We start from the raw sequence: 16411 nt of genomic DNA, 5'->3' as shown, positions 1-16411 counted from the left end.
TGAGCATGGAATTGCCACCCTTCAACACCAGTACTAAACATGCAGGACTAACAAAGAGCTCATCATATTGAGATTATATACTATTTTAAGTCCTGTAAAGCTCCAAAATAACTTTTCAAGTAAGCTTGTTTCATATAATGGACTGTACCTTGCAGGCTCCAACAGGAAATCCTTGATGTCCAACCCCGTCTCTTTGAGTGTTCCAATAAGACTGGTCGGTTCTTTGTCACTGAGATCACAGATTTCGTACAGGATGATCTGAACCCAAGTGATGTGATGCTCCTAGATACCTGGGACCAGGTAAGCATCATCTGTAGGGTTCAGAAAAGATGACAAAGATTCATGCACTTTGGCTTGTTTGTCCACAAGTCAGGAATGAACCACTTCAGAGGACAACAGATCAACTGCCATAGTCAATGGGATAAGCTGTCCTTTTTGTATTCTTCTTAAGGTAAGAGAGAGCAATGAGGGACATGGAAACTCAGCCTAACGATCTAGAAAGGATGGTAATTTTTACAGCTTGCTCTACAAAAGTTATCATACAGAAAGAACGTTTTCTCCACTAAAATTAATTGCAAGCCACAAAATTTGGAGAGGAAAAAAAAGAGAGAGAAGGAAGGGCTAGAGAGTGGTTATAAAGTCAGTCTTCAAAGGCAACCCACCATTCCTCTTCACTCAATTTATTTCATCTGTAAAATATAGCTACCCAATTACCTCTCTGATAAGTAATCTACGTGAGGAAAAGCTTCCTGAGGATATGAATTCCTGGAAGGAGATCCATGTCACATATAGATTTAAGTGGTATAACACAATGGAAAGAGCTATGGATTTGGTGATAGAGAATCCAAGTTAAAATCCCACTTCTCCAGACACTTACTGCCTTATTTGTAAAGTAAGAGTTTTGGACTTCATGACCTCTAAGGGTCCATCCAGTTATAAACCTATATTATATAATACATATTATGTATATTTTGTTCCAGACCTGTGAATTTCATCCAGGAAGAAAATTTCCTCCACCAATACAAATTGGCAGCTGTCTATAACTCACAGTCTTAGAAAGTTACCTGGAATACCAAGAGGTTCAGTGACTTACCTAGGCTAAAATATGTCAGGGGCAGGTCATCCTGACATTAAGGCCAGTCACCATATATGCCACCATCTAAAACATAAAATATTAAATCTTTAACACAACAGGTATTCTTATGGATTGGTGCTGAAGCTAATGCCACAGAAAAAGAGGGCGCCTTCACTTTAGCCCAGGAGTACCTACACACTCACCCTAGTGGCCGGGAAACTGACACACCTATCCTGATCATCAAACAGGGTTTTGAGCCACCCATCTTTACAGGCTGGTTCTTGGCCTGGGACCCTCATCTCTGGAGTGTAAGAGCCAAGGGAGCAAATGAACAAGAGAGTTACTGGGAATTTCCTGGGAAGATGTGGCCATTGGTTTATATCCCATTCTTTATCCACCATAGTAACCAGTATAGTCCCCAGAGCAGGCTCTATATATGCTTACAAGTTACTTACAAAACAACTTATTTCTGTACGTTGAATGATCTTTCTATACTAATGAAATGGAAATCATGTTAAGCAAAATATGTCCCTGCTAATGGATGAAAATAAGGATTCCCCTCCTCTGACCCATGTGCAATCTCTGAAAGAATATGTTCTGGGCAACAAATGACCTTTCCTTACAACCTCACCCTGTGTGTTCCGTATTCCCACAGGAAGGCAAATCATATGAACAGTTAAAGAAAGAGCTGGGAGACACTGCTGCAATTGTGAGAATCGCTGCTGTGAGTTGGACTTATTCTCAAAGATATCATAAAGGGAAAAGAGCACAAAGTCAGTCTAGGCCAGTCCCTTTCTAACAGAAATAACATTTTCATTAGTTCTTTTTTTAAACAGCTAGCAATTACAAAGCACTTTAGGATTTACAGAAGATGTTTGCAAATATTTTACCTTCACAACAACCCTGGGAGACAGGTGCTATCATTGTTCCTTTTTTTGCAGATAAGGAAACTGAGGCTGACAAGGCTAAGTGACTTGCCCAGGGTAATAGCTAGTAAGTGTTGAGGCTAGATTTGAACTCAGGCCTTCCTGACTCCAGGTTGCTCTATCTACTGTGGCCCCTCAATTGGCTTTTATTGTACAATCCAACTAATACCCTAAGTTACTTACATCCATTTAAAAGGATAAAAGAGATCCAGCAAGGTGGAATGATTTACTGCTAACATTTTAACTGTCAGGCTATGCCTTTTCAGAAGTAGTCTGCCCCACTATCTTTTGCCCTCCCCAGTTCTCAAACTCATGTTACCAGACACTCTGTTTAAAAATCATTGAAACTGCCTAACCCTCTGCTTCACAAACGTGGACACTATCACTGAGGCAATGACTTTCAGGTATAATCTCCTGATCATGAAAATAGTGTACTGTAACAGCTACACATAGCATGCAGGGATATGTTGTTCTCTGAGTAGACATGAAACAGTATGAAGGATACAAGTCAAAATGCTACAGCAAATGAAGTAATACCAGTATTCAGATGAGATTTAAAATCCCTGCGTTTATGAAAAACTCCCCAGCAATTTAGCAGATAATGTGATCTTCTAGGTGAGGAGTTACCAACAGGAGAGCATGGTTGTTGGGGCAGCTGGAAAGTTGGCTGCTCTGAACAATCCTTTACTGTAAACACATGCAAATCTCTCTTTCTAGGACATGAATGGTGCTTCCCTCTTCCTGAATGCTGGTGGCAGTGAACAAAAATACTACCCTATAGAAGTGCTGCTGAAAAATCAGCAACATGAACTGCCTAAAGATGTAGACCCTGCCAAAAAGGAGGTAAGTACAAGATTTTCTTTTAGGTAGAAAAAGGTCAGTCCTCTTCTCGGTAATCTGGTTCTTACTGAATATCTTTAATTGAGAAGAACCTTTGAATAAGAATTCCTATAATGCATACAATCTTCTAATCAACCTGTTTAAAGCAGCTGGAGGACTCAAATTAGACTGGAAGCATCAGTATTAGAATTACGTTGAGTTTTCCATTTTGTCCAATCTTTGTGGTTCATACATCATTCATAACCCATTTTATGGTTTACCTGGCACAAAACTCCCTATTCTGTTCAATGAGGCACTATGCCTACTTCTTCAGGCCAAAAATCTGACTCCAGATTACTAACCATTTACCAAAAAGATAAAAAGTCTAGTTTTTTTTCCCCTAAGCTCAAGGGTATAGACTCTTATCTTTCTCCTTCCAGCATTTATAAAGGAGATACCTTATTTAAACAAAATACTTGTGCCTGATCTAACTAACATGTGCCCGATGCTCCAAACCTGTCGTAAGAAATGTTCTGTTTTATCTCTCCTAGAATTACCTCTCTGACGAAGACTTTGTTGCTGTATTTGGCATCACAAGAGGAAAATTTGCTGCTTTGCCTGGCTGGAAACAGCTCAACCTGAAGAAAGAAAAGGGGCTTTTTTAAAGAATGGAAGCAAATGCCTGAGGCAATACTAGAGAATAGATAGTGCCAATTACTAGGGAAGAATTTATCTGTCTAGCACAATGTACTTGGCTACTTATAGAAGCAAAGAGTTTTGCAAAGTGCAGCATGTTACCTAGAGTGAATCTTTGCTATTATTTAGTTGTTTAAATACATATAATAACTCCCCGTTCTGATTTCCATGATCTGCATGAATTTAGAGAAATCAGAGCAGGAAAACAGACATTGTTATGTCGTTCACTCATCAAAACTTTCCAATCCTAAAACTTCATCATGAAGGCAATTATTTAATTCTGCTTTTCAGACATAAGGTTTGGATATCAAGATCATGAATGCCAAAAAGAGACAATTCACAAGTCACTGAAATCTGTAAGCAATTTTCATATACCTCTTGGTAGGTTCCAGACATCTTTTCAAATCAAGGCCTCTCTATAAGATGAGGGAATGATGTCAACATCCTCATTTGCTCATACAACAAATACAGCATGAATTTCACATCTATGGAATGTTTTTGTACTGGGAAGTTTGGGGGTGGGAATGAGAATAGAGCAATATCTATTGTAATAGAACAAAGTTTGTCCAATAGATGTCTAAGAAACAAACATCTTGGTCATACTAAAAGATTCAAGCAAGAAAAAAGCCATTTGGTATTCATTTCAGCAACAAATTCAAAACTACATGTACATGTGGGCCCCTAGAGATTTATCTTCAAAGGACACCATAAACATAACCAATGAGCCACGTTTTCCAGTGAACTCTGTATTTTGAATCAGTTTCAAATAGAAAGGAGTCATAAGTTTAACACAAATTACATTTTCATTGGTTTCTGATGACATAGCTTCTACAAACACCTAAATCTGTAACCCTAGAGGTTGATGCAAATTATAAACCAAGGTTTATTATAAACTGTTCTCCTACATGTCCTCCACACAGCAGCCAAATTGCTTTTCCCAAACATGTATCTAATTACATCATACCTCTACTCAAATCTCCCATCATCTCTAGGATAAAATACAAAAAATCAGTCTGCCATTGAAGATCCCAACTCACTTTTCCAAATTTATTTCGTAATACTACTCCAAAAACACTACATTCCATTAAACTAAACTGGCCTGCAAGGTATTCTCCTAATTTGACATGCTGTCTCCCATCGCTCTGTCTTTACCCAAATTTTCAGTTGTTTTCCATTACGATATTGTCATCATTGTACAAATTGACCTCTTGTTCTGCTTACGTCACTCCACAATGGTTCATACAAGTCTTTTCAGGCTTTTCTGAATCTGACATGCAAAGGAAATGTGCTAGGATGCACTGCATCCCCACCTCTGCCACTTAGAATCCCTAGATTTCTTCAAGGCTTAACTCTGGATACTACCTACAAGAAGGATTTCCCAAGTCCCTCCAAGTCCCTGGGTGTTGGTAGAGTTCTGGTGCTACTTTGTATGTATTCATTATAGCTCTGGTCAGCCCAGCCCAAGATGTACTCTACAGAACTCCCCACCCCCACCCCACCAAAAAAGCTCTCTTTAGACAGGTACCCGGTTCCTCTTTTTGTCCTTGTATCCTTAGCACCTAGTATTGTTGTGCACAAGGGCAGTTAGTGTTAGTGGAAGTGAATTAGGATAATTACAAGAGGAAATGGAGGCTCTGGCAGCCCATAAAGACAAAGTGTCCTGAGCTTAGGGTGAATAGATTTAATGGGGCAAAGGAGAGAGAGCACCTCAGTGTCCTTAGGGATATTTCTGGTTTTTCTAAGATATTTACTATTTAAATTTGCTTGGGGCTATTTACTGGAACTAAAATGAATGAGAATGCCCAAGAGAAAAAGCAGAATGAAAAGATACACAGGCCAGGATTTCATTGAATATATGAGAAAAGCAACTCCAAGTCTAAAGGCTTCACACATTCCCACATTTCCAAAAAAGCTACTTGCTCTTTAACAGGTTTAGTCAAGGGCTGTCACCAACATAAGCGAGTCAAATTCATGACATAAAAAGCTAAACCACAACTTTACAAACAAGGAAGAAGGCAAGATTCTACAAGGAGGAAAGCATCTTTATTTAGAGCTGCTGCATTGAATTACCTTTTCAATTTTACCATAAACCCATAGAGAAAAAGCCCACATGTGTTACTTAAACAGTGACCAAGTCAATCCCCTCAGGACATAGAGTGACTAAGTTAATAATTTTTTAAGGTCCAGAATGTCCATGGAATTTATTCTGTTTTTGTTGCCCCTAAATCTTCTCCACATTCAAACCTCAAAAAATCTATCACAGACACACCCTGAGGCTTTACGTACTGTCCCAACGTAATACTAGGATTCAGCAAATAGGGTTGGGCGAGCATTTTTGTTTCCTCTTCTCCACCAGGCTCATCCTCCATTGAGCCTACAGACAAAGGTGCCATTCCCACAACATGCTGACCAAGCCGTCGGCCAAGATCTTCAAGATTCGAGTTCTCTTCAGATGTCTGGCAGATGACTAGTGCACCATATTTCCCAAGCACCATGTTACCGAGAGAGGGACTATGCACTGCTCCATGTACATAGGAACCAATGTAGAATCCATTTGGTACAGTCACCCATGCAGCTCGCTTAAGAGTCAAGTTTTCTCCCAGTTTGCCTGCAGAAAAACAAGACTTAAGCAAAGCTATCACAACATCATGTGCACAGAAACAGTCTCTGCATATTTTGCACAGATGGCCATCCACACCTGGAATGTTCTCCCCTTACTTCTGTCTAGCAGAATCCCTAGCCTTCTTCAAAGCCTGGCTCAAGCACTACCTCCAAGGCAAAGCCTTTTCTGAAATTACCACCCTCCCCTACACTAATGGAGCTCTTTCCTCTTGAAATCACTTTTGGTATAACCTAGGGGCAGTTAACTGGTGCAGTGGATAGAGCACCAATGCAGGAGTCAGGAGGACTTGAGTTCAAATCTCACCTCAGACACTTGACACTCACTAGTTCTGTGACCTTGGGCAAGTCACTTAACCCCAATTGCCTCATCCTGGGTCATCTCCAGTCATCCAGATGAATAAATGGTTACTGGATTCAGATGGCTCTGGAGGAGAAGTGAGGCTGGTGACCTACACAGCCCTCCCTCACTCTAAACAAAGTCAAGTGCAAGTCATGTCATCATTTCTCTGATGGCATGGTCTCTGAAGGACAAACGCACACTTTTGGTATAATGTTACATCATTAATAAAAAGAGAGAATGAGATCAGGTACCTTTCACAACTATGGCTAGGAGAAGTTTTCACCAAAGAATAGAGAATTAATCAAAGGAGATAAAATGGGCAACTTCCAAGACATGAAACTGAAAAGATTTTATGCAAAATCAATACAGTAAGAATTAGAAGGGAAGTGGTTGGCTGGGGCAAAACCTTTGCAACAAATTTCTCTAATAAGGTCTCATATCTAAAACATTAAGAATACAAACATAAAAAACTAATACAAACATAAAATAACAAGTCAAAAGATAAATCAGTCAAAAGAAAGAAATAGTTCTCAAAACGAAATGTAAGCAATCAACAACTACATCTAAAGATAATCGGATTAAAACAATTCAGTGGACCATCTCACCTCCATCAAATTAATGAAAAGGACAAAAAAAGGAAAGACAATTGTTAATGGAGCTATTCAACAAGCGCACAACAGTGCTGGTAGCTACCAACAGTGGTTGGTAGACCTGAAAATGGTCATACCATTCTGGAAAGGAATATGGAACTAAACTATGACTTCTGATCCAGATATATCATTACTATACATGTACTTCAAAGATTCAAAAAGAGGGAAAGAACACATATCTACAAAAACATTTATGGAAGCATTTTTGTGGTTGCAAAGATCTAGAAACAAGGTGGAAGCCCATTAATTAGGGAATGCCTGAACAAATGACTATATAACCAAATATTGACATCAGCACTCTAGCAGCAAAGACCTGGAAACCAAGAGGGTACATAACATTTGTGAATAGGTGAAAAACCTAAGCTATATGAAGGTGATAGGGAAATGCTGTGCAGTTAAAAATGTTAACTATGAGGAATTCAGAGAATCATGGAAAGATATGAATGTAATGGAGTACTTGCATCATCAGAAATGACAAAAGGACAGATTTAGAGAAACCTGAAAGAAGACTTTCATGAACTAATAATGCTCAGTGAAATAAAGAGAGCAGGAGAATAATTTGTACAATGATTATGGCCATAAAAGAAAAAAACCTGGAAACACTAAGAACCCTAATTAATGCAATCACCAGTAATAACTCCAGATGACTAAGGATGCTAGTTTCCCACATCTTAGCAGAGAGGCAATGGACCGCGGGTGCTGAATGAGACATAACATTTTCAGATATGCCCAATGTGGGACTTTTTCTTGCTTGTCTAGACTTATTTCTTTATAAGTGAGGGATTTCATGGAGAAAAGGGCAGTTTGGGGGAGAGTGATAGTAAGGCAAAAAGAGAGATTATCAATTAAACATTTTTAAAATATGTTGAACAGAGCAATAGGAAGAACAAAAAAGATGTGTCAGTGTACTACTATGTTAGATACAACAGATACTTTTTAAAACATTATATACTTAAGCATCAGTTTCATACAGTTTTTCTCTTTTTAAATGGATATGTTCATGTTGAAGCTTGTCAAGTCTGAATAAAAAAAAATCTTAAAGCCCAGTTCAAATAGCACTAGTGACAGGAAGTCTTTCCTGATACTACATAGCATCAATAGTGCTCTTTCCCTCTTGAAATATCTTGTAATGGTCACACAATTTAAAGAAAATGAGATAAGATATGGTTAGAGGAAGAAGAATTCTTAATTAAACAAAAGATTGTCATAAAAGACAACGGGCAATTTTGACTACATCAAATTTAAATGCTTCTTAAATAAAATTAATGAAGACTTGGAAGACAAACAATGGAATAGGGAAAAATACAAGCATAAATATTACCTAAGTCTCGTGACCAAAATATATAGAGAAGTGACACAAACACACAGTACCCAAAGCAATTCCCTAATACAGGTGTTGACAAACTCCAGCCCACAGGCAAAATCTGGCCCACCCTATTTCTGTACAGTCAGCTAGCCAAGGATAGCTTCTGTACTTTTTAAAAGAAAGCTGTATTGTATTATGTATTTGTATTGTATTTTTAAATGTTCTTGGCTCTCTGGCTTAGCGGCGGGGGTGGGGGGGAGGGGGGCGGCATTGATTTGGCCTGCAAGCCATAGTTTGGTGACTCCTGACCTCTCTAGTAAGATTAAGTGGTCAAAAGATAGAAACATCCTGCACACGAACTACAAACTATAGATGAACATATTATAAAATATGCTGCAAATCACTGACAGTAAAAGAAAAGCAAATGAAAATAACTGAGATTTCACTCCACACTATATGAATCAAGAAAAATAACAAAAAAGGGGAAACAGTAAATGTTGGTGGGTGTAATAGAGGTATGCTGATCTACAGCGGGTAGAGTTATGAAGTGATCTAAACATTCTGGATATCAATTTGAAACTCTGCAAGAAAAATAACTAAATTGCCCTTACCCTTTGATACAATTAACACAATAATAGACACAGACCCCCAACAGAATTGTTGTTAAGTTAATAAAATCAATTAACTAATTAAATGAAGGTGGCTACAAAACCAAATATTCACACCAGCACTCTCTGCAGTAGCAAAGACCTGGAAACCAAGAGGGTGCACAGCATTTGTGAATGACTGAAAAACCTAGGCTATATGAAGGTAATAGGGAAATGTTGTACAGTTAAAAATGTTAGATATGAAGAATTCAGAGAATCATGGAAAGATCTGAATGAAAAGACACAGAGTAAAAAGTAAGCAGAACCAAAAGAACAAACATACAACCAGGTAAATGAAAAAAAATCACTAAAAGGATGTCAAATTCTGAATAACTAAAAAACTAACGAATAACCTAAAGAACAGTTAATGATCTGAAGGAACAGTTTTGAAATGACTGTGACAAAATGACAAAAAACATTAATGGACAATTTTAAAAAAAATTTTAGATGAAGTAAATACTTTGTATTTACTTATATGTGTACATATTTCATGTCCCCCAGTAGAACATAAGCTCCTGGAAAGCAAGAATAATTTCCTTTTGGTTTTGGCATTTCTAGCATAGTCAGTGCTTTGTTCATAGTTTGAGCTTAATAAATACTAACTGAATGGATATGCCACAAAAAAACTGGCAATTTTTTGAATTGCTTGCAACGTAAAGGGAACAAAGCCAGAAGAACATTGTACACAGTAATAGCAACATTTTAACAATCATAAATTGTGAAAGACTTAGCTATTGTGATCAATACAATGAGCCAAGACAATTCCAAAGGACTCATGATGAAAACTGCCATCTATCTCCAGAGGGAGAACTGATGAACTCTAAAAGCAGCATGACATGGCTTTTTTTTTCTATTTTATCTTCTTGCCTTTTTTTGGGCAACATGGCTAATATGGAAATATGTTTCACATGACATCACATGTATATTAGGTACCATATGGCTTGTCTCCTCAATAGGCACGGGAGGGACTGGAGGGAGAGTGAGAATTTAGAACTCAAAATTTTCAAAAATGAGTGTCAAAAATAATTTTTTTAAAATTATGAACAGTTATACCACTTTAGATGGAATCTCAAAGTGATATAACAAGGCACAAAAAAAATCCCAAACTTCACCTTACCCAACAGTTTAAAAATATATTCTCCCATAAAAAGTTCTTTCCCAGCATTGCTCACAAGCAGCAAAAATTACCTGGAGTTTCTCTTTTTATCACTACTACCCTCTAAAGAAGAAACAAAAGAGCCAAACAGGCAGGAGAGAAGGGGACAGAACAGCAGAAATGTAAATAATTAATTCTGATTTAATCAACGGAACACAAGCATAAATACATATCCCAGAGAGTTATATCTTAAGGGTATAAAAAAGAGATGTCCAGAAATAAAAACTAATTTTAAAAGTTTTCAAGGAATTTAAAAAGATTCAAGGAATCTACTTAATAGTTACAGTAATTCCCCAGAAAAAAAAGACAGTCTAAAACACCCAGATTCTTCCAGAATTACTTAACAAACCCCCTACACTTCTGCCTAACCTGGTTCCTATGACTCACTAATAGTTTGCAGACAGTGTGAAATGATCTGGTAAAAAAGGACTGTTCTCATTGTCAGGAAATTCAGAGGAGCAGCTGGTTTCCAGCATTCCACAACCATCCTCCCCACATCCCTACTCCCTACAAGGAAAATGCAAGATAAATCAAAATTCCCCTCACCACCACAGCAATCTACATTGGGCAAGTAGACTAGAAATGTTCCCACAACTCCTTAATTGATCATTCTTGCCTTGAAAAGAAATGATGTCCAAACAACTAGATAACTAGTGCCTATGGATTCACATATGTAGAAGCCTGAGTATCTTATAATTCTACTTCCATTACTATGATTTTGATGCTCTGAGAAATTATAATAAGATTTTTTAAAAATAAGCCTGCCTAATGGGAACCACTTCTTGATTTTTATCTTTAGCCTCAGTCAAGGGTCTACTGCCAGTACTTACCAATAAATAATGTCAATTGGTCCTTGAGACAGTCTTCTCTATTAGGTCCAGCTCTAAGTTGAGAGAGCTCAGCTGTCTCTAGAAAACCCTGAATACACACAAAAATCAATCTGAAAAACACCAAGTTTACATGAACAACACTAATCTCTTTCAAATAAAGCAACTTAAGCTTTTTAAGTGTAAATTTGTACTAATACTATTTTATCTGTTACACTGGTAATATTATACGTTTATAACATTTTTATATACATCCCATTCTACCACCAATACCAGTCTCTTTGGAATATGAACTCCTCCTCTTAGGGAGGATTCTAGGTAATTTCAGAGTTTGAAAGAACCTCAAAAATCATTTAGGTCAATCCCATCATTTTATAAACTGATGCCAAGCGAGGTGGGGTTGGGCCATACCTGACTCTTGGTTCATATTCTTTTGCCTATGCTATACAGTCTTAAATCCCACCATTCTCTACATGAAGTAAATGTTTTCAGATTCCATTAAATAACATTTTATTCCGTGTCTATGCTCATGAGACGGTCTGAAGGACAAAAAAGTGGTGTGGATAATTGTTTTGTCAACTGACCTAAATTAAGAATGTACTAAAATTGTGTCTTTTCTAATCTGACCAGCTAGTGATGCCTTTCTTTTGTCATTTCAGAGGAAGAGACTGGGTTGAGCTGTGTGCTCCGCTTGACTCTAAACCCAAACTCACCTTGCTGTATGTGGAGAGCTGTTCCCTCAAACTCTGACAGTACAGCATGGTTCCAAGGGCCACTTGCTGGACCAGTTGTTGAAATTTTAAATTTCTAGAAACAAAATCTGTCTCACAGTTCACCTGTGGGCAAAAATTCTTGACGTAAACGATGGATTAGAGGCAAACTTGTAAAAAGGAGAAGGGTTTATTTAATACAAACCAAAGTAAGGCTAGATTGTATTTCAGATATAACTGCATCTTTTCAAACTGCCACCACTAACTTTGCCTGCAGAAGACCAGAAACATAAGTGCCTCCTTCCATGATGGGTTAGGCAACATATGCCAGTTGAGGTCTTTTCAGAATACTGACGGTGATGCATTAATTGTGAGTTTATTACCAACCTGGACCTTCTCCCTTTAACTGCATTTCCTGTCCTCTGATCTAGACCAATTAAGTTTATTTGATCTCTCCTTTCTTTTTTTCTGATCCTTTTATCCACAATGACACCTAAACTGCTTCCATGTCTATTACCTCTCTCCATCAACTAATCTCAAAAATTTCTAACCTCTTCAGGAAACCCTACAAGAGCAGATAAAAAAGATTCATATCTACCTTGAATTAACAATTCAAACATTTCAGCAGTATTTATTATGTAGATGAAAACCACTAAAGTCCTAATCAGAGTGTGGCATGGAAGTAACACTAAGATCTTAAGTTATGTCAGTGGGAGAAAAGCTCAGCAAGATCCTACAAGCTGGAAAGATTTCAAGTCCAGGACAGCGAAGTCTATGGTCCAAGGACCAAACTGTCTAAATTTGGACCAGACTAACCAAAGACAACGAATTTTTTAGCTGAAACATCTCTCAAACACAATTTGCTAAGTTAGAGAAGCTGTAACTAGCATCAGGAGAAGTACAGTGACCACGATGAAAGTGAAGGTGTGGAAAGCTCGAGTTATGGGCAAGAAACTACCCTTAATACCAAGAGTATACAGATGAAGCTAATCAAGGAACTTACATCGAGGCGACAAAGGAAAAGAGGGTTAGGAATAGAAACTAGACCTATCGGATTCACTGGCATGTGGAACTCCCACGTGAGAAATTCCCTCTACCTAAGCAGGCCAACATCTTCTCTGCAACTTACTATCTCAAGTGACTTGCCCAAGGTCACAAAGCTAGTTCGAATCAAGAAGTGGGACCTGAATTCCCAGTCTTCCAGGCTCCAAAACTAGCTCTCTATTACACAACACTGCCTCTCTGAGGTGAAGAGACAAACATAAATTAGAATAAAAGTGCATGGGAAAGGTACAAAATACAAGGACACTCCTCAACATTCCTTTGTACATTTTTACATAAAACTATCTATCACTGAGACCACGTTTACTGATTACTTTTGACTTCAATGCCTACTCAGCTTCACTGTGTATTAGAGAGCTCTTCTAGAGTTTATCACTTTTTCCATCCAAAATATCTTATATAAATATAGTCAAAATTTGAGGACCAACAACTATTCCTGGAAACTGGTGCATGTGAGGGGCTCACCTCCACCATTACAGCTGAATTCCCTTCCCGTAACAATCCAATCAGTCCCTCCTTAGTTTTTCTTCCCTGAAGTTTAGCAGCTTTGCTCCATCCTTCCTTCTGGGCCTGCTTATGTAGCCAAGCTTCTGCCTGCAAATTATAGGAGAAAAAAATAAACAAAACCCAGCAAGTCAGACACAGAATTCTGAGCTGCAAGATACTAAATGTTTTTCTGTCTTCAATTTCTCTCTGCTTCCTCTGAATCTCAATTTATTTAATAAAATGCCAACCTGGAGAGTAAGGCAAAAAACGAGTCCTGTAACAATGAGTTCCTAAGTCAAAGGGGCTTCATCTCTTGTTTCTAAATAGCTGAGTAGTTACAGTTCTGTAACAGCTAAGGCAAAATATTCAGAATAAGGGCAACTGACATTTATTATATATATATAGTGGCTTCCTGCACAACCTGCTTTACAGATTTAGTTTGAAAAAAGCATGTATTTGGCCAATACAGAAATATGTTTTGCATGACTTCATATGTATAACTAATATAATGCTTGCCCTTTTCAATGGGTAGGGGAGGGGCTGGAGGAAGGGAATTTGGAGCTCAAAATAACTTTTCTAATGAATGTTAAAAATAAATAAAGGTGTTTCACCTCCCTGCCTCCCCCTCCCCCACATACATGAAAAGTATGTATTATGATCATTTTACAAATGAGAAAACAGGCTCAGGAAAGTTAAGTGAGTCCTCCAAAGTTGTACACCAAAACATATACATTAAGAGTATGTGGGTCCAAGTTCAAGCTTCCTCTTACTACATCCCAAAAGAATTTATCACTTGAAAGGCACAAGGGTGTCCTTCCTCCAAGGAAATGTGGAGCTAGCAGTAGTCCTAAACTCAATTCTCCCCAAGTTGAGGCAGCATAGGTTTTGCCTCTCATAGTGGCTAGAGTGCTAGATTTGGAGTCTGGAAGACCCATTTAAATCCTGCCCTTATTTCTTACTGGATGAACCAAGCAAGCCACAACCTTAGTCTCCTCCTTTGTAAAATACAGGTCCCTAGCGCTCAGGATTGTATTAAGGTTCAAATGAGGTAATGTGTATAAAACCCTTTACACACTTCAAAATGATATATACATGTTAGCTGTGGCTGTTTCCCTCATGTGAATGCCAGCACAGTGCCTGGAACACAGCAGGTGCTTAATGTTGTGATTGTGTTTGTCCTTTGTTCTGGAAGAGGACCATGACATCAAGATGATGAAATGACTTGTAGTTTTGACTTTGATTTGAGTGAGGGAGGTCTGTGCAAGGTCACCAGCCTCACTTTCTTCTCCTGAGCCATCTGGATTCAGTAGTCTGATATTCATCAGGATGGCTGGAGATGGCACAGGATGCAGTGGATGCAGTGGCCCTTTTCGGCTGAGGTGTTATCAGATTCCCACTTTGAGAGAGATACATCCATTCAATGAATAGGCTTCCTTAAGTGGTTACTCAAGGGATGGCCCCTTTAATCCAGAAAAAAAAAAAATCAAACTGGGAGGGGAAGACCCTCAGGCTCCCTGGGTAAAAGAGAAACGGTAACTATCTAGTAAATGTTGACAGATAGCCTGATTGAACAAATGAGAGCCACGATTCAATGACACTGCTGCTGTAAAATTGCTGTTAAATTCAATTTGCTGTTAAATTGGCAGCTTAAATACTGATTAAACAAAATTACAGTGAAAAAGAACCAAGATTCTTAACCCACAGTTCTTAAACTTTCAAAATTTTGAAAAAATGCAATTGGTTTCCTTTATAACCTGACGTATTTTATTTACATTCATCTGAAAGGGGGTCCATCAGCTTAACCATGCATTCATTCTCTCAGTATTTATCAGGCTACGGGCCAGGCGCTGGACTGAGCCATGAGGGTACAAAGGGAGGCAAAGGCCAGCCCCTGCCCTGGAGGAGCTCACAATCCAATAAATTCACCGGCCAGCCAAAGGGGTCAGAACAGGTTCAGAACCTGTCTCCGCACGTGGAGGACCCGGGTTCGGATCCCGGCCGGCCTCTTCCTGTCTCTGTGACCTAGAACAAATCCACTAGGCGTCCAGCTAAGCAGCTGTCCCTGCGGGTTCGATTCCTGGAGCCTCGTTTCTCCCCCGTCCGAGGAGGAGCGGGCGGCCCCGGCCTGCCTCACCTGGGCCAGATCGCCACCACAAGTCTCCAGCGCTTTCTTGCAGTTGGTGAAGGAGTAGCCGGTCTTCCGCCTCAGCTTCTTCAGGTGCTCCTTGCTGGACGCGGCCTGGGGCCCCACGCCTCCCGCGTGGAAGGGGCGGGACCTCAGGGGCACCTGGGTGAGGACGGGCAGGAGGTGAGGAGGGTAGGGGCAGGTGGAGAGGAGAGGCTGAACTTGAGGAGGGGGCACGGGGGCGAGGGCAGCCTGGAAGGGGAGGGGTGGCTGGAAATGAGGAGGGGAGCGGGAGGTGGCAGAGGGGACCTGCGAAGGAGGAGGAGGGAGCTAGGCCGCCCCAGGCGCCAGGGAGGACCCGACCTCCGCCACCGCATCCCCCTTACCGGCCGGCTCCGGGAACCCAAGTGCTGAAAAAGCCGCAGCGACCGGAAGAAGGACATGATTTTCCCGGGCCCAGGCAGCAGCAACTCGCTTGCTTCACAGCGCACGCGCGCACGAGAAACCCGGAGAAAGCTGAGAGTACGGGGAGAAAGAGACGAGGAATCTACGGATCGGCGGCTGGGACAAACCCACAGAGCCGTCCCTAAAGTAGCGTAGCTGAGGGCAGCGCCACCTGCCGGCCAGAGGTTCTCCGGCTCGTTGGGCGTTCCAAGGGAATGGATGGAACGTCGAGCAAGGATTGGCCACAGCTGGAAAGCAGATGGGTTACGTCATCAAGACAACTCTACAGCCTTGGCCAATGGCGATCGTACGCCGAGGCTCCCTTCAGCGAAGCGGTGGGGAGTGCAGGAATAATAAGTCACTTTTGTACGATGCCAGGTGGGAGCGCCCCGCAGGGAGTTCGGTCTAACAAATGGTCACCCCCATTTTACAGATGAGTTCAGAGAGGCGCCTTTGTACGTGACCCAGCTCCGTGAGGGCAGGGACTGCCTTTTGGCCCAGCGCTTAGCACAGCGCACGT

General features: G+C 40.1%; 2 protein-coding genes across 4 annotated transcripts in view; one reads left to right on the top strand and one right to left on the bottom strand.

Moving 5' to 3' along the window:
• Positions 1-6125, top strand: part of AVIL (advillin) — a 30093-nt gene extending 23968 nt beyond the window's left edge. For all 3 annotated transcript variants that reach the window (XM_072655214.1, XM_072655215.1, XM_072655216.1), the window contains 5 exons: positions 156-300; positions 1195-1383; positions 1731-1799; positions 2719-2844; positions 3372-6125. In XM_072655214.1, coding sequence (XP_072511315.1) covers positions 156-300; positions 1195-1383; positions 1731-1799; positions 2719-2844; positions 3372-3485 — 643 coding nt within the window. In that variant the 3' untranslated portion in view covers positions 3486-6125. The remainder of the gene's footprint in view (positions 1-155; positions 301-1194; positions 1384-1730; positions 1800-2718; positions 2845-3371) is intronic.
• TSFM (Ts translation elongation factor, mitochondrial) lies at positions 5541-16085 on the bottom strand. Its single transcript, XM_072655221.1, has 6 exons — positions 15834-16085; positions 15457-15609; positions 13302-13430; positions 11778-11900; positions 11068-11155; positions 5541-6124 (listed from the first exon to the last, which is right to left on the bottom strand). Exons 1-6 carry the CDS (start codon positions 15888-15890, stop codon positions 5718-5720), a joined length of 957 nt encoding a protein of 318 aa, XP_072511322.1. The 5' UTR covers positions 15891-16085; the 3' UTR covers positions 5541-5717.
• Between the last annotated feature and the right edge of the window lie 326 nt (positions 16086-16411).

The sequence above is a fragment of the Notamacropus eugenii genome, chromosome 3 (genome assembly GCF_028372415.1).
Source record: "Notamacropus eugenii isolate mMacEug1 chromosome 3, mMacEug1.pri_v2, whole genome shotgun sequence".
Lineage (NCBI taxonomy): Eukaryota > Metazoa > Chordata > Mammalia > Diprotodontia > Macropodidae > Notamacropus > Notamacropus eugenii.
This window is presented reverse-complemented; position numbering and strand designations above follow the sequence as displayed.